Here is a 14,603-nt window from a genome sequence, read left to right as displayed (position 1 = left end):
TTAGATGTTAAAAAAATCAAAATTTAAAAAAAGATGTTAACTGTTACTTTAATTGATATTTTAAATACTGAAGAAGCTATTCCTCTTGGTTTGTCAGAAGATTTATCTGAAAGTGATTATTTAGAAGAAAGTAATGTTTTTATACCATATAAAGTTACAAAGATAAATCAAAAGTATCTGTTACATAACAAATGGGGTCAAAGCTTTTTTTTATTTACCTTAAAGGAAATTCAAAATTATTGTAAATTAAGTGGTAAATCAAAAGGATTATCAATTAAAAAAACACTTTTCAGAGGTAGAAAATTCCAAAAGGAGCGTTATGTTTCATCAGACAATATTTACATATTCTGCAAAAAATGTATTTCAAGTTAAAGGATTGTGTAAAGTGAGTATGAAAAAGGAAAAAAGAGAAGTTATTGTACACCTATCAAAAATTTCGTCCCATGTTGTGTATGCTTACTGTTCTTGTCCAGCAGGATTGAGTGGATATTGTAACCATGTAATGGCTTTGTTGTTAGAATTAGCTGATTACTCTATGAAATTTCTTAAAAAAGTGAAAAAAATATAAGTAAAGCTCCTATAATGAGTTCAACTATTAAGAGAGAAAATAATAAGCGTGGTATATACTCTACATTGTATGACCCTAGACTTTTTTTTAATGAACATCACATGAACTTAAAAGTGTTAGAGTTGCAAAAAAAACTTATTGATGTCGCCTACAAAATTGGTTTTGCCCATGTTGTGCCACCCATTCACACTTACAAATACATAAATACAAGGTTCGGTCACTTTCCAACAGGCTCACCTCTTAGTATGCATTTGCAAGTTGTGGAACCACATTTTGAAATAATATCAAATATACAAAAATTAGCTAAAGATGAATCTGCTATTCAAGAACCAGAAATTGAATTTGAGTATTTACCCTTAAAAGAAATAAATGATGACTATAATGACATCATTCCAAATTGTACATTTTCTTTTGAAAAGAAAATTTCGAAAGAATAAAAGTTACATATATAGAGGCAAAAGATATTGAAAAAAAACCATAGCTTGCAATACGACAAAACAAAATTACTTCTAGCAATACTCATAAAGTATATATTAAAGTCAAAAACTTTGACAGTCTAATTACAAAATTTGTCAGATAAATAGCTTGCAATACGACAAAACAAAATTACTTCTAGCAATACTCATAAAGTATATATTAAAGCCAAAAACTTTGACAGTCTAATACCTGTCTTTACACAAAAATATAATTTATCTGATTCTAAACTTTTTGAAAAAGCTGTACAACATGGTAAAGAGTTTGAACCTATTGCTAGAGATATTTATAAAGACATTATGAAACACAAACTTAATCATTCTATAAAATGAAGAGAAACAGGGATTGTTATACAACCTAAATTACCATGGCTTGCTGCGTCACCTGATGGTATGTTAATTAATGGAGAGTTGAATAATGAATTTGGGTTAATAGAAATAAAATGCCCTTGGTCAAAGAGAAACTATACACCCAAAGAATTAATACTCGACAAATCTTTTTATGTGAAAATAAAAAATGACAAACCAGTCTTGCGAAAAAAACACGAAAATGGATATTACACTCAAATACAAATGGCTCTTGGCATATCACAAGTAACATTTTGTGATTTCATTGTTTATACATTCAAAGGATGCATTATTATTCGAATTCCTTTTGATATAACGTACTTTAAAGATGTTGTAAATAAACTAAACTTATTTTATATCAAATATCTTTTACCTGCTATCGTTGAACTTGAGACTAATGAAATTGAACAATAAATTATATGACGAATAAAATATTATTATTTAAAGGCAGTTTTTTTTTATTACATTATTAGAAAAATAAATTCTTTTAGTTTAAAAAAATATTATGTTTTTTCTGTATCTTTTATTAATGGTGATTAAAAGTTTGTGAGGAGACAAATAATAGTCCAAATTTGATTTACTGAGCCATGCAAAGATAAAGATATTTCATTACGAATTATTTTATATCGCTTTATTCTTTGAATAGCACGCTCTATATGTATTCGTACAGATGCAATAGTTTGGCTTTCTTTAACCTCAGCTAATGTAAATTGGTTTCGACCTTCTAAAAATGAAGGGATATTTAGACTTACATTTGTATTTGCTAATTTCTCTTCAATTGTAAACCCTCTATCTGCAATTACAGAATCATCTTTATCCCATAAATTTTTATTTAAAAATCTGCTTCTTCTTACTATTTCCTTATCTGATACTGATCCTGGATACAACTGGTTTACAAATATTATAGCACCAGAAGGAGATATTCCTAATAATCCCTTGTAAGTAACATGACTTTTGTAACTTGAATACATAGAACTCTGAATATTTAAAGATGATGGTATTTGACAAAACAACTCAGTGCAATCAATGATGCATCTTGTTTTTGGGTAAGATCTTTTAAAACATTCAGGCATTGTCAAATCAATTTGTTCTCTAGAAGGCCAAATAGGTATCCTACCAAGTGTAAAGTACAAATAATTAATCCAGGATATTATCTGTCTTGATATTGTTGTTTTTGGTAACTTAAACAACCATCCAATATGAGAAAGTGCAAATCCATTTTTAAAATAAACAAGAATCATAAAAAACTGATCAAGTGCACTTAATTTTGGTTTCGGACCTTTTTTTTGCATTGATTCTATGTTTTTGTTGTTGTTTTTTGTTTTTTTTAACACTTGACTGAGAATCATAAAATTTTAAAAATTTACAGTTTTCACCTGGGTCCACTAAAAAAAATATATAATTGAACCTGTCTACTTCTAAACCAGTTAAAGATTTGAACAAATTTGGTTCAGTGGAAATATTTTCATAATTAAACTCGTTTTTGTTTTTTATTTTAATTTCATCATTTATATCGGAGTTTACTTTAGTTAAGTTTAAGTTTTCATTTTTAAGGAAATCGTTTTCATTTTTAAGGAAATCGTTTTCATTTTTAAGGAAATCGTTTTCATTTTTAAGGAAATCGTTTTCATTTTTAAGGAAATCGTTTTCATTTTTAAGGAAATCGTTTTCATTTTTAAGAAAATCGTTTTGATTTTTAAGAAAATCGTTTTCATTTTTAAGAAAATCGTTTTCATTTTTAAGGAAATCGTTTTCATTTTGAAGAAAATCGTTTTCATTTTGAAGAAAATCGTTTTCATTTTTAAAGAAATCGTTTTCTTTTTTAAGTTGCTCTAATTGCTCTTTTAGAGTTTGACAATTTTCACAAACAACAACTTCTTTGGGCAAATCGATATGAAAATTTATATCATTTTCTATACTATTGCAAGTTTCACTTTCTAAAGCTTCTGTTAATATATTGCAACTAAGTCGTTTTTTTAAAGTTTTTCTTTCTTTTTTAATAATGTTTTCTTTAAATACAAAAATAGACGGGATAGCATCTTGATGAAGTGTTTTTCTGCCAGAACAAGGTTTTAAGATTATATCACTTATGTTAAAATGAAACTCACATACTAAGGTATACTTTTTTTCAACATTAAAATTGTCTACTCCTCCTTGTCTTCGAATGTTATTAAATACACTAATCCACTTTTTTAACAATTGAGGGTTGTTTTTAGGAAAAGTAAATAAACCAATGTTTGTCTTATTTTTATGTTTGTCATACCTAGCATTTTTACACATTGGTACACAGCAGAATTGACCCCTACCACCACTTTCCAGCTGTTTAGGACGAGTTTTAGTTGAACCAATATAAACCTCCTCTTCTGCAACTCCAAGACTTACATCCATATTTTTAAATTATTTTTTTAAATAAAGAAAAAAAGATATTATTAAAATTAACAACAATAAATAAAAAAACATAAAAAACATCATGTTCCTAAGCAAAAAACATTTTTGTAGCAAATAAAAAACAAAAAATGTTATAATGTTTTATTTTGAAAATTTATATTTTGTCATGGTTCGCCTCGATTTCAGATAGCCGTAACATTACATCATTGAAATTCGGGATGTGTCTATTGCAAGTTTATGAATTTTAATTTATCTTTAATTTTGCTAGATATTTGTAAATAATTAGAACTCTAAATGCAGCTAAATATATTTTTTCTAAAGTTCAATGCAACATTGTCCTAGTTCACAATAAATATAATTCAATGAATACTATTCACTTTGCAGTTGATATATATGTAATTTAATTTATAGTCTTAGAAGAGTTCAGAGTATTTGGTTAGATTCAGTATCAGATTTTTTAACTTAGTTTTCAAGGTCTGTTGATTATCTGGATTGCAAATTGATTTATTTTTAGTAACTAGTTTGCTGTATAAATAAGGACCCCGATATGAAATTGAGAACTGGAAGAGTTTTATTTTTTTGAAAGGTGTAATGAAGTTTCCTGTTTCTCTTGTGCTATATTTATTAACCTTATTTATAAAAAAGTTATTTAAAAAATGGTTTGGGACTTGACCTAATTTAAATTAGGGCAAAAACAATACATTTTTGTAAATGTTAATTTGATAAATAATAAGCACATTTCTTTAAATGTTCAGTGTGTAAAATAAATGTTCAGTGTGTAAAATAAATGTTCAGTGTGTAAAATAAAGGTTCAGTGTGTGTAAATTTGTCGGTAAATTAGTCTTATAGCATGTTTATGACATCGATATAAAGTTTTCAATATGGTTATATGCGTACTCGCCCAAGCTATATTCACATATATGAGGTAGCTATGTAAAAAAGAGAAATATATAAGTTTTGAATTACTTTGCGACAGCATAGGTCTTGCTTTATAAAGTTTTTATGTTTTTCGATATTTTAGTGTTTAAGGCATTTATGTGAGCTCTCCAAGATAAATTTTCATCCGTTATAACTCCTAAAAATTAAGTTTCGAAAGTTCTCTCAATTACTATATTTTCTATTTTTAGAGAAGGTAGAATATTTGGTAGTGTGTTTCTTTGCTCGTTTGAATAAAATAAAGTGTATTTTGTTTTTCCTATGTTTAGAGATAACTTATTTGTTTTAAACCATATATTTAATTTTTGGAGTTCCACGTTTACATTATCATAGTTCTATGTTTATATATATTTTTTAACTGGAGTTTTATGTTTACATTATTAATCTAAAGATTTTGACGCAATATTTCAAAGAAGTTTATGTAATTTAATTGTATTTATCATCGGATCGTGTTTTTATTTATCTAAAATAAATATTTTAACGGTATTATTAATTTACACCAGTCGTGGTGTAGTGTTTAAAGTTGTGGTTTTAGAACTAGAGGTCTGTGGTTCAGAGCCGGCTCTGGTCATTTATGCGTCATTGGTAAGGAAGGAGATGTGAACTTACTGGTTAAATGCTAATCCACGTTGCTTTGTGATAAGACCGGTAGGCCTTCTTGGGGCACTAAATAATTAATAATACAAATTTTTTTTGAATATAATTGGCAAGTAAAAAATATATAATAGAGGACAGATTCAAAGAGCAAAAAAGTTCGCTTTTGATGTTTAAAAATAGTTCGCTTTTAGTGTTTTAAAAAAAGTTCGCTATCATTAGGAAGTACATTGATTAAATATAAAAAAGGCAGTATTTGACATTTAATAGGAAAAATAAAAAAGCACATTTCGATAGTATAAAAAATACAATAAAATATGCAAAGCTATATATCGAACTTCCTCAAGATACATAAATTAATAGAAATAAAAAAAAAAACTCGGGAAAAAAAAATGTTCAAAAAACAAGATTTCAATGGAAATATTGTTATTTATTCATACGAAATCATAAAGAATTTAAACGTCTAATATCTGTTCTCTCTAACTTTTGAAGTCATAATTTTTTTTTTTTTGTGGTAAAATTTTTAATCACCTTGTATCAAAATGATTAATGATTCTCAAATAATATACTGCAATAAATACTTTCCATTTATATTAGATCCTCGTAATAAAAGTCAAAATGTATTTATATATATATGGGTAATGTTGGTGTTTATATAAAATTTTCAGACTATTCGTATTTATCTTCAATTAGAAAAATATATGTTCGTTACTGACGTAACGCTGCGATCTGCTATTTATCTAATATTAACATTTGGCTTCAAGTTTTTTTGAAAGTTAAAGAAAAAAACTGAAAAATTACTTTGAATTAAAGACTCATTTATGTAAATGATTTGTTGTACATATAAGCTATATACATGTATTAGTTGTGCGGCCGTGGCGCAGTGGTTAGAGCGCTTGCTATATAAGCAGGAGATCGAGGTTGGAAACGACCTCAGGACATATTTTCGCGTCATGGTAAGGAAGGAGGTGTGAACTTCCCGGTTAAATACACTTCCGCGGTGCTTTGTGACAAGAACTTCTTGGAGTACCTAAAATAAAAAATAAAAAAAAAAAATTCCCTGTGCAGAAGATATTATTCTGAAGTTCATTAATTACTGACGTTAAGTTAATGACGTAACGCTCTACCTCAGAGAATCATAGTTGTTTAAAAACATGCTAATTTAGTCAATTTTTATTTTATTTTTTAATAACATTTATTATTGATAAAATTGGTATATTAAAGATATTATATAATTCCAGTAAACCTTGGGGCGTAGCCTGTGAGCGCCAAAATGAAAAGGCGCTTAAACGTCAAAGATTTTTTTTTTAATGTGAAATAAAAATTCTAATAACAAAAAGTAACTATTCGGTTGCTTTAACTTTAATTTTAAAATTTGGTAAGTATTTATGTGACTCCTTTATAAATACTTCGAAAGTAAAGGCCGTTAAACGCTGTCACATTGACCAGAATAATTACACCAAACAACCCAAGTGCATGGGTGCAAAAAAAAGCCCATTTAATTTTCATCTTGTGTTCTTTTTTGTGACATTTTTAAAGACTCCATTATATACTTATTTTTGAACTGAGATGCTGCATTATCACTCAAAAATGTAACTTGTTGGACTGTTTCTGCAGCTGCTCCATAATGACATCAATAAACGTAATCATGGTTTCTTTTGAATATTTTTGATGGTCCGATCCAATTGCAAGTGACTGCAAATAACACCAATGATATACAACCGAGGTGAAGATTGAAATTGGAGTCTGGCCGTAAAGAGCGCTTTGTGGTTCGTTTTGAGTGATGCATTTAGAGTTTTCTGCAAAATCAACTCCTACGACAGCTTGGTTAGAATTTTTTTGTATACATATATCATTCATTTAATGATATAGTTTAGCTTGATAAATTTTTACATACGCGTGATCCAAAAAATTTTTACATACGCGTGATCCAAACAATTGCCACACTTAATGAGTTTAAAAACAAATTGAAGCAAAAACTACTGATGAACGACGTAGCGCTCAGCTTTTTCTGAAGTTTTAATGATTGCTACTGTTAAACTTACCCAACAATTAGAGGTTTGTCATTATGGGCTTAACGGTCTTAGAAAAGGATTGTGCCGTTTGTTATTGTTTAAATTCTTCTTTTTTTTATAAAAAAAAAAATATAAAAAATTATGGTTTATAAGAATTATTCACACATTTCAAGATATATGCTGGTGTAAAAGGAAAGCTTCAGGATTATGCTTATCTGCTTGCATGCTCTTTAGTAATATATTTTCTTTGTACAAATTTTTTTCTTTCTTTATTTTAAACTTTTTTTTTAACCAATACAAAACAAAAAGTTAAAGTAGGACTTTAGGACCGATGATTTTTATTTTATTAAGTCTTTAGAAAAACGTTTTATATTATATAGTGTTACGTTTTTTGATTTTTGTTGTCTTATATTTACTGTATAGACTAAGGAGTTTGATCTTCTTGCCCCTGCTATTTGTATTTATATTATGGTTTACGACTTTAATAAGTTTATATGGCTGAAAAAATAAAAAATAAAAATGTTCTTTTGTGTTTAAAACATCTATTAAAGTACTATTATGATTAAACATTTTATCAAATTATTTAGACATAATGATTTAGATAAAATTATTTAAATATAATGCATGCTTAATGACTTCAGTCATTTTATACTATAAGTTGATATATTTGATTAACAAAAGATAAAAATGTAACTTAGACCTATTAATGTTGGTCTAAGTTACATCACTAAACGGGATAATGTAAAGGAAATAAGCGAAAAAAAAATCTATATGCAGGCTTAAAAACTCATAATTGCAGTCAACGTAAAAAAAATACGCTTTTGAAACTCTCTATCCAAATATAAAATTAAAATAAAAAAAATCAAATAAAGAATCACCTATTTCTTTCCGTCAGTTTCTAGGTATATGTTTGAAGAATGAAAAAATTTCAAGTCAAAAAGTTAAATAGTTTAATAGTTAAAAGTTTATTTATGAAAATTTGAGATTTGAAAACCCTAAATTTTTATAAAAATCATATTTCGCAAAATGCACATTAAAAACTTAAATACAAAAAAAAACAATGCAAATTTTTATTCTAAAACCTTAATTTTTTATCTTTATACTTCAAAAGACCCCTCAAATAATATATCATTGGAAAGAGTATAGAATGATATTTAAAAAGTATGTTGATATAAAATTTTGATATTTTTTTGTGGAACCACCTTAAAATTAACAAAAACTTAGTTATTTTTTTAATTTCTTTGTCATGAATACGGAATACTGAACATTAGACACACATCGCACACAAAACTCCCATGCTCCTAATGGAATTAAAGCTGGGCTCATTAAAAGATCGAAGGGAATATATAGCATGTGAACTTTAGATAGAAAACTGTCATTCAGCTTTTTACGACTTATTTGAAGACCTTGAGGTTGGGGTGAGAAAAAAGTTTGAATCTCAAATTAAAATTGGTCAGAGACGTTTTATTGTAATTGACCAGCAGCTACTGAAAATTAAGGTGCTGCTCAGTTAACCTAAACTGAGAGACTCAAGGGGCGAAAAAAAGGATTGGATATTTTAAATTTTTAATATATAAATCTTTTATATAACGGCAATATAACCAGCTTTTATCGAGTTTAAGTAAGAAAATATAAGTAACTAGCTGGATTACCCGGCGCTTCGCGCGGATTTCTCAGGGTTAGGGTTGGGAGGGGCTGCTGGTGGCCCAAATCTGGCTAAAACCACCGCTCAGGCCTACTTAGTGCCTGTGCCAAGTTTGGTATTGATTGGTCCAGAGGTGTTTACGCCTATAGCTAACATCAAACATACAAACATTGCTTTTTATATATATCTAGATTTATATATATATTTCTTTTATATATTTATATACACGTTATATATATGGGTCGTCCATAAATTACGTCACGAAAATTTTGTTCGTTTTTGACTCCTCCACCTCCCTCCCTCCACCATTGGTGCCCCAAACCTGGCCAAAACCACCGCTCAGGCCTACTTAGTACCTGTGCCAAGTTTGGATTTGATTGGTCCAGAGGTGTTGACGCCTATAGCTAATATCAAACATACAAACATTGCCTTTTATATATATACAGATGTATGTATGTATCTATGTATGTACATACATACATACATATAAAATATTTTCCAGTGGACCAAATTGTGAATCTTAACCATTCTCGAATTCCCTTGAAAACACACAAAAAATTTCATCAAAATCGGTCCAGTCGTTTATGAGGAGTTCAGTCACATACACACGAACGCAATAAATATATATATAAAGATAACAAAAAAGAACAGTGAAACAACATATATTAAATCTAAAACATTTTTTTAATACTTAACTCGTGTTTGTGTTTATTGGAATAGGTAAAACTCTTAAATATGTAAGAACTAATTTTATAATTACATATTTTATGAACTTTCAAAATTAATAAAACTTTAGAAAAGATATACTTAAAATAATGTATTGTCTTTTTTATACTCCTGTCAGAATAGAAACAATTTATTATATTTTTACAAGAACAATGTAAAATTATTTGTTCATTGACGAAAGCAAACACAAAATACACTCTTCATGGAGCCAACTACAATCCCGACTTCAGTTACTTAAAGAAAGTGTAATAGAATGCTTGAGCTTTTAAAGGGGACGTAATAGAACGCTTTAGCTAATCATGAGGGAGTATTAGAGTGCATGAGCAAATCAAGAGGGTGTAATAGAATGCTTGAGCGATTTCAAGTAAAATAGCAACAAACATTTTTTTAATAAAAATTTTTCTGTAAAAATTTTAGGTGTTTAAATGCAATTTATACAAAATATTTTCGCACAATAAAAATTGTTTTCACAATATAATATACAACTCTTGTAATATAAAAAAATCTCAAGAAAAGAATGACAGAAAAAATAAATCACTCATTTAATTTTGAAATTTAGTTTTTTACAAAACTTTCAAAATACAAAATTAAGAATAACAACATCATAAGATCATAAGTAATGAATTAAAGTAAATTAAGAAGGAGGCTTGTGACACAGAAATCGTCTATCCATTATTCACTAATATTTATCTGACCGCTGAGCGGACTGACGCTGAAAATTTATAATACAAATAGCAACAAAAAAAATAACTCGCAAAATAAACAAAAAAAACAATTTACCTGATAATATATATCCATGTATAAAATTCTTAATGGATTAATTTTAAAATTTTAACGTAATATAAAATATATAAGCATAAACATATTTTAATCAAAATATAGCAAATATAATCCTTAAATCTCTTATTTGACTGCAACGATGTCTCATTAAACAAAACATAAAATTAAATTAAATTTATTCCAAAAAATATCTTGAAATAAGCATTTCTTGATTCAATTTTTTTCTCTTTTTGAATAGTTGATAAAGTACAAAATGTCTTGCTTAGTTCCACGAAACGCAATTCTTTTTGTCTGGTTCCAAAAAATACAAAACTTTTTGTTTGATTCAATGAAAAACAATATCTCTTGTTTGGTTCACAGTTAGAAACCTGATTAAAAAATGAATTGTTATTTTTTTCAAAATATTAATATATATATATATATATATATATATATATATATATATATATATATATATATATATATATATATATATATATACACACATATACATTAGATATATGATAAATTTTAAATCAATTAGCATGGGGTTCTAAATGATGAACTTTTGCCTATAAATCACAGAAATGACATTGATTTCACCATACCTTGAAAAAACTTCCCGCACCTAAGACAGTTTCATATTTAACCATACAACACATAGCAACCCAAAGGCTATTAATTATAATATGTCAGCTTTATATACAATACACATGAGAAATACATGAGAATGAGTACCTACACTGTCCTACAGCATTTGTAGTGATGTTAAGAATCTTTCAGATTTGTGTATTAGTATTAATAAATTTACAGTTAAGATATTTGTTTGTTCTGCAAGAAGAACTGCAAGAATGTCCTCCATCAACTTTACAGCTCTCTCGGATACTATGTTGGATCTAGGCGCATCAAGCACTGATGGTTCCTTCTTCCAGTGGGTAGAGAAGCATTTCACAGCTTTGGAACACTTAAGTTGGGATATTGCTGACAGCAGGTCTTCATAAGCTGCCTCCGCATAGTGCTGGTTTGAAAACCAGGCCCGCGACCATGTAGTTGCAACGAAATCGCAAGTTATCCTCAGCTGTTCTCGCCAGTTTGGAAGAATGAAAAATGCAATAAGCGCAAAAATGCCTCTTGAGTTTTACCTGGCACTGTGCAGTGATGGCAGCTTGTGCCATTTGATACGAGGCCATTTTTCCTCATTTTTGTAAAACTTGTATGCTTCACAAAGCTGAAAAAGAAATTTAAAGTCATCTCTCCAGCCAAGGTTCTCATACTCTGCTACCACTGCTGTACTCTTGTAGGCATTTTTTAAATCATCATAATGCTCCATAATCTGATCAATAATTTTGTAGTTAATGTTAGGCGACTGACTGTATAGGAAAAAAAAAATCCAACACATGTCATAGAACAAGATCAAGAATGCGGTGTTGGCAGTTGATGTATTGAGGTTCATCGAATCCCTTGTCTCGAAATGTTTTCTGAAGCTTGGCTACAACTCCATTCTTGCCACCAGTATTTACAGCTGTTGTGTCAGAGATGATCATCTGAATACTGTTCCATGCATTTTAATCATCAAGCAGGTCCTGTAGTGCTTTATATATGTTATATGTCACAAACCAAAATGCTAAGTTTTAATGTTCTTTTGTCATTTTTCAAGCACACAACTTGGTACTCAGTCTTGTCAATTTTCTTACCATCAAAAAGCAAAGAAAATTTCTCTTCAGAGATCAGTTCCATGAGGCGGTTCTTAACTTGTTCTGCATCTCTGATTGTTCGACGCCAGACTCATGACTGTGATGGTGTTGGGACACAAACTCCATCCTCAGCCAGACTTTGAAGCACCCATGACGTTTTTCTGGTTGACAAAGAGTGACTAGACACTAGTTTGGCAGAAGACTTAGTTGACTGACGTGTTGCACGCTTTCTGGGAGATTCTCCTGAAACTGCCTCCAAGTCACCACTGCTGCTTCCTTCCTCAGAACCCTCACTATCGCAGGAAAGTGGTACAGAGATAACCGCTTGGTTTGTTGAGGGTTCTGATGTGCTTTTGGCCCTTTTTGATGGATGGATTGTTGACATAGGAGCCACTTTCATAGTTGTATATCCCACCCTGCCATCTGATTCAATTTGTACTTTGTACAGTTGTTTTTCCTCACTACAAAGCCAATTTCCATCTGGTTTTGTTATATCGAACAGATGAGCAAGATTTTCTTTAAATACTGCATTTGGTCGCTTTCTGTGTTTCTCAAATGATGTGATAAGTTTGTCAACATTAGCAGACACTTGTTGTTAGGAAAGAATAGGAAAATTAAACCAAAGATTCATCAATTCCTCGGATATTTTTGTTAGTCGATCATGTCGTCCTTTCAATTCATCAAAGAGTCCCAAGAATCTTCCAAAGATATCTCTGTTGGAAGGCATTTTACACAATTTGTCACTCATATCCTGTTTTACCTGTGGTATATTAGGACGGCGCTTCGTGCTTGATTTCAAATTTTGTGTCCACATTTCACCAGCTGCTTCCACTGCTGATTTTTACTTTACTTTTAAAGGACATATTTTCAAAAAGAAGCACTAAACAGCAGATCTTGCAAATTAATACTGCAAATAAACGAAAATTGTTTGAATGATATGAACAACTATACAATATACAATATTATATATTTACAGATTTGAAAATCAAAGTCAAGCATAAGGAAGTAAGAACTGGGAACAAAATCAAGTGAAAAATCGAAAAAGTTAAAAGTGGTGAGGTGCTAGGTGCGGGAGGTTTTTTTGTGATCCAATGAAATAAACCTCAAAACAGTGATCTATTGGTAAAAGTTCATCAAATGCAACATCAGAAAAATTAAAATTTTGAAAAAAGTTTCTTTGTCATATACCTAATATACATATATATATTTATATATATATATGCAAAACTATAAAACAATCAGAGATAAAAATTAAAAAATCAAAAATTAAATTTAAAAAAATTCAGCGCGCAGGCAGAGTAGTATATATACAGTAAACTCCTGTTAACTCGAACCTCCAAGGGACCAAGGAAAACGGTTCGACTAAGCGAATATTCGACTTAAGCGAAGTAAAACAATTGTTTTTGCTTTCAAGAGAAAATAGTTCGAGATAACAAAAGTTCGAATTAAACGGTGTTCGATTTATCAGGAATTATATATATATACACACACACAGATATATATATATATATATATATATATATATATATATATATATATATATATATATATATATATATATATATATAAAAGCAATTTTAAAATGTATTCTACAAAATAGAGTGCTCAATGTTCTTAGGAGAACAGAGAAATTATAAAGTAGTAGAAAATTACTTAAAAAAATTTTTTTTCATTTAACCCTGTGTTTCATTAATAAAGACTCATCAGAATTTTTTTTTATTTAACACTGTGTTTTATCAATAAAGACTCATCAGAAAATCTGATGAGTCTTTATTGATGAAACAGTGTTAAATGAAATTTTTTTTTGTTGAGTATATTTCTACTACTTTATAATTGCTCTGTTCTCTTAAGAACATTGAGCACTCTATTTTGTAGATTACATTTTAAAATTGCTTAAATATATATATATATATATATTTATATATATATATATATATATATATATATATATATATATATATATATATATATTGAATTCTTTAAAATTGTTTACTTGTGCTTTTTTTTAAATATATTTTTTATATATTAAAGATATTATTTTAAATATATTTGTTAAATACAATTATTTTTTGAGTTCACTTTTTTTTTTTTTTTAGGAGAAACTTATTTTCACGCGTTAAGAATACAATCCTGACTTTTCGTTTAATAATCATTCTTGGTTCGTTCGATCAATTATTTCATTATTCATTTTTCTTGTGGGCATATTATGCATTTTTTGGAAATATTATTATATGCTGTTTTAAGGATGGACCAATTTAATATAGAATCATCAATATTTTTATCTTTCAATTCCCATAATTATTTTGACACACAGCGATCTATACTGCAGGCCTTGCCAACGCGCAAACGGCGTATCTGACTGGGGGCCTATTTTATAAACAGCAAAAACTAAAAAAATCGGTTTAGTAATTTTATTTTAACTTTATAAACTTTTTTCACTCAAAAAGATTTACTATA

The 14,603-nt window shown here is 28.7% G+C and overlaps 2 protein-coding genes across 3 annotated transcripts in view; both read right to left on the bottom strand.

Annotated features, from left to right (window-relative positions):
* Positions 1 to 1,925: 1,925 nt before the first annotated feature.
* On the bottom strand, positions 1,926 to 3,777 carry LOC136092071 (uncharacterized). Its single transcript, XM_065819790.1, has 2 exons — positions 3,230 to 3,777; positions 1,926 to 2,727 (listed from the first exon to the last, which is right to left on the bottom strand). The coding sequence occupies exons 1-2, from the start codon at positions 3,775 to 3,777 to the stop codon at positions 1,926 to 1,928; spliced, it is 1,350 nt and encodes a 449-aa protein (XP_065675862.1).
* A 6,336-nt stretch (positions 3,778 to 10,113) lies between these two features.
* Positions 10,114 to 14,603, bottom strand: part of LOC100208537 (nose resistant to fluoxetine protein 6) — a 40,177-nt gene continuing 35,687 nt past the window's right edge. The window contains exon 16 of one of the 2 annotated variants that reach the window (XM_065820511.1): positions 10,114 to 10,841. In XM_065820511.1, the coding sequence (XP_065676583.1) occupies positions 10,799 to 10,841 (43 nt within the window). In that variant the 3' untranslated portion in view covers positions 10,114 to 10,798. The remainder of the gene's footprint in view (positions 10,842 to 14,603) is intronic. The other variant, XM_065820512.1, reaches the window with a different exon arrangement.

The sequence above is a fragment of the Hydra vulgaris genome, chromosome 15 (genome assembly GCF_038396675.1).
Source record: "Hydra vulgaris chromosome 15, alternate assembly HydraT2T_AEP".
NCBI lineage: Eukaryota > Metazoa > Cnidaria > Hydrozoa > Anthoathecata > Hydridae > Hydra > Hydra vulgaris.
This window is presented reverse-complemented; position numbering and strand designations above follow the sequence as displayed.

Excerpts from the sequence above, each read along its gene's own strand:
- LOC136092071 (XM_065819790.1), bottom strand. The coding sequence starts at position 3,777 with ATGGATGTAAGTCTTGGAGTTGCAGAAGAGGAGGTTTATATTGGTTCA. Across the intron at positions 2,728-3,229 it reads AATTGTCAAACTCTAAAAGA|TCAAGTGTTAAAAAAAACAA; the intron begins GCAATTAGAGCA and ends TATGATTCTCAG.